A 2,989-nucleotide genomic window follows, 5' to 3' on the forward strand; every position below is an offset into this window, starting at 1 on the left:
GACAGAAATGCATACACATACCAATCACTCCGCACCTACAAGAAACACAGATCAAAAGCACCTCAACGTACAATTTTTATACCTTAAACAATGAAACTTGAGAAGCTTCCACTGTGTAATGTAGAAATCACCTGGGATTAGAGAAAATATTCACCACTTTGTTCTCATATCTCTAAGTATAGCTCCACTCCAAGATATATCAAGAATCTGTACATTTGAAAGTGTGTTCGCCTGTTCTAGTGGGTGGATCTTTAGATATGCCCTTAATCTTTATCTTTTGATTTGCTTTTAATATTATATATTTTACAAGGAACAAGGCTGGCCGCACATCAGTTATTTAAAAACATTGCACACAGAAAGCATCACTTAACTTTGATTTTGTTACATGCATTTCCTTGATTATCTGTGGCTTTGTCTTACCTCTTACTAAAATTTTAGATTAGAAGCAATAGAATAAAAATGACTGCTGTTTGATTATTTTGCTTCAACCACTACAGGAAGAAATTGTGAAGACTGTGGTTAAGACAAAAATAAAACATAGTTCCTAACATTTTCATTGGTCTTGTCTTTCTTTTATGAAGAGTACCTAAACCATCAAATTTTGATCCAAATAAATGCTGACAGTCCATTTTCAAAAGATAGCCTATGCTTTAAAGCAGAGATATCAAACATCTGGCCTACAAAGCTGATTAATCTAACTTGCAGGGCTCCTGGCAGGGCAGGAGGGAAAGTAGAGGGTAGAGAGCAGCAGGGAAAGTAGGGGGTAGGGCCAGTCACCAAATTCCATGGTTTAGAGTGCCATTGGGGACACGTTTTAGCAGTGGTAGGCAAGCAATAGCTGTCTTAATCCCTGAGGCTTCCTGAGGCCATTCAACCCACCAGTCTCTCTCAGTCTGGATCCAACCTGAGACAAACTTCATGGGCCAAACAAGTCTGACATCCATGCTTTGAAGGAATACTGGTTAAAAATGATGTCTTAAGACATCTTCTTGAGAGTATGCAAAAACACTTCTGCCAATTTTTCACAAAGCATGTTTGCATTTTAGTCCTGTGAAGCTTAATGCAGCCAAAAGGCTGGACTGAATTACAACCTAGGGTATTAACAGAATTATTTGCAAGCTTTCAGTTGCACCTGATAAATGTTTAGCACAGTAGAGTTGCACAGGTGCCACCGAGACCTTAACCTGTCTTGAATATTTTTACCGATGAACATACAAAAGTGGAAGAACCCAACCACAAACTCTGACCCAGTGGTGTGTTTGCTGAGCTGACAGTTCAAAAAAGCTTTTCGCTTGAGAGGTTGGGTCATATTCAGTTTGAGAATTACCAAGAAAAAAAACACATAGAGCTAAGTACCACATTTTAGAGTCTTGCTTTTCTGTTAGATATGTATTTTGTTATTTTAAAGATCAAATCTGGCAGAGACTCATTAAGGAATATGTACATGCCAAAAAATGGAATTTAAAGAAAATCTCTGAGCTGTCTAACTGAAGATTATATATATGTAAGAGAACTTCTGACTGTTACAAGACCCTTCTAGCCATATGCAGGAACAGTCCATTTGGGAAACAGCCAAAAGTACTCTCTCAACTTAGCACAGGCATATTATTGGTCAGTACAGTCTGGCTGAGAAAAAAATCCACATGTGAAAGTCAGTCACCCGCAAAGTGAAAGGTCTTTTTGCTTACCTGGGGTACATCCTCCTCTTGAGTCACACTCACAAAGTTCTCAAACATGGCTACCATTGAAGGTGCAGCTATTACATGACAATTCACAAGATCAGAAAGAAAACGAACCTGTTGGAGCAAAATAAAATTCTGACTATTCACTTTTAAAACATTAATTTTTTTGCAACTGCTAACTGGGCAACAAGGAGAAAATAAGCACTATTTTAGCGACTAATGCAAACTACCAACAAAACAAAAAAAAGTGATAACACATCTAGTAGCATAGGGAAGGCAATTAGCAGGCAGGCAGCTCCAGGTCAGATCAGGCACGCCCATTATTAAGGGACTCTTTCCATGAGAGCGCTAGAGTCAGGGAAGTTGGAGGAGACAGGGCGGCAGGAGGCAGGGGCGGTGTTGGGAGGGGTGGCGCACAGGAATAAAAAACAAAAACTAGTCCAGGTAGCTAAAAGTAGAAAATAGTCTCTGGAAGCAGACTTAATTGCATTGGTATACCAAAAAACCATAACAAAAATTATGTCTTTTACACTTGGTGGCTCCTGTGGCTACTTATTTATAGAACGGAAAGCTTTTATACAGGTGATCCAAGAGAGTGCTTTGATCTCGATATTTTAACAAAGTTGTCTAATCCATGTTAACCTGAGAACTGAATGACATCAGCCATCCAAGGAACTAGAACTGCATTTCTCCACTTGGTAATGTATTAAGTGCTTCATATTATAAAGACTGGCAATTTAAAGAGAGCAGCATAGACAGAAGTCTGCTAGAAGCAATTGGATTGATTTTTTGTAGACCTACTTGGTCCTTTGATCTCAGGATTAAACAGTGTAAATCACAGAAACTCAAGTCTCCACAGCATCGATGAGCAACCAAGGAGGAGACTCAAGTATCTATCTTGTTCTAGATGGCTAGTCCAAAACAATGTGCTTTAATCTGAAAAAGAACTGCAGGCTCTCCAGTTTAAGAAAGACTGAGATTGACAAAGCAATTTGGGCTAAATAGACAATCCATCACTCAGAACAGTTAGCTATATTAGTCTGAAATCAGGCAGAAGGCAGGAAAGGACTGCACTTTAGGGTGCCTGTACATGTGCAGGAAGGCTGCTCTGATGCACTGTAATTACAGCACACTGGAGCACTCAATTAATGGAGTCTGCTGGAGTGTGCTAATTAGCACGTTCCAACCAGCCTCTGTATCTTGTGTATTAGCATTCCTGTGCTTCAAAATGGCAGCAAGGGTGCTTTAATTAAAGCTCGTTTGATGAGTTTTAAAGTGCTCCCAACACCTTTTATAGGGAAGGAATG

The 2,989-nt window shown here is 39.4% G+C and overlaps 1 protein-coding gene across 1 annotated transcript in view; it reads right to left on the minus strand.

The window, feature by feature from the left end:
* The window catches only part of NCBP1 (nuclear cap binding protein subunit 1), a 54,940-nt gene that overhangs the window by 38,381 nt on the left and 13,570 nt on the right, over positions 1 to 2,989 (minus strand). The window contains 2 exon segments of the mRNA XM_025199089.1: positions 1 to 35; positions 1,689 to 1,796. The exon segment at positions 1 to 35 is cut by the window's left edge and continues 7 nt beyond it. Of these exon segments, the coding sequence (XP_025054874.1) occupies positions 1 to 35; positions 1,689 to 1,796 (143 nt within the window).

The sequence above is a fragment of the Alligator sinensis genome, unplaced genomic scaffold (assembly GCF_000455745.1).
Source record: "Alligator sinensis unplaced genomic scaffold, ASM45574v1 scaffold607_1, whole genome shotgun sequence".
NCBI classification, from domain to species: Eukaryota; Metazoa; Chordata; order Crocodylia; family Alligatoridae; genus Alligator; species Alligator sinensis.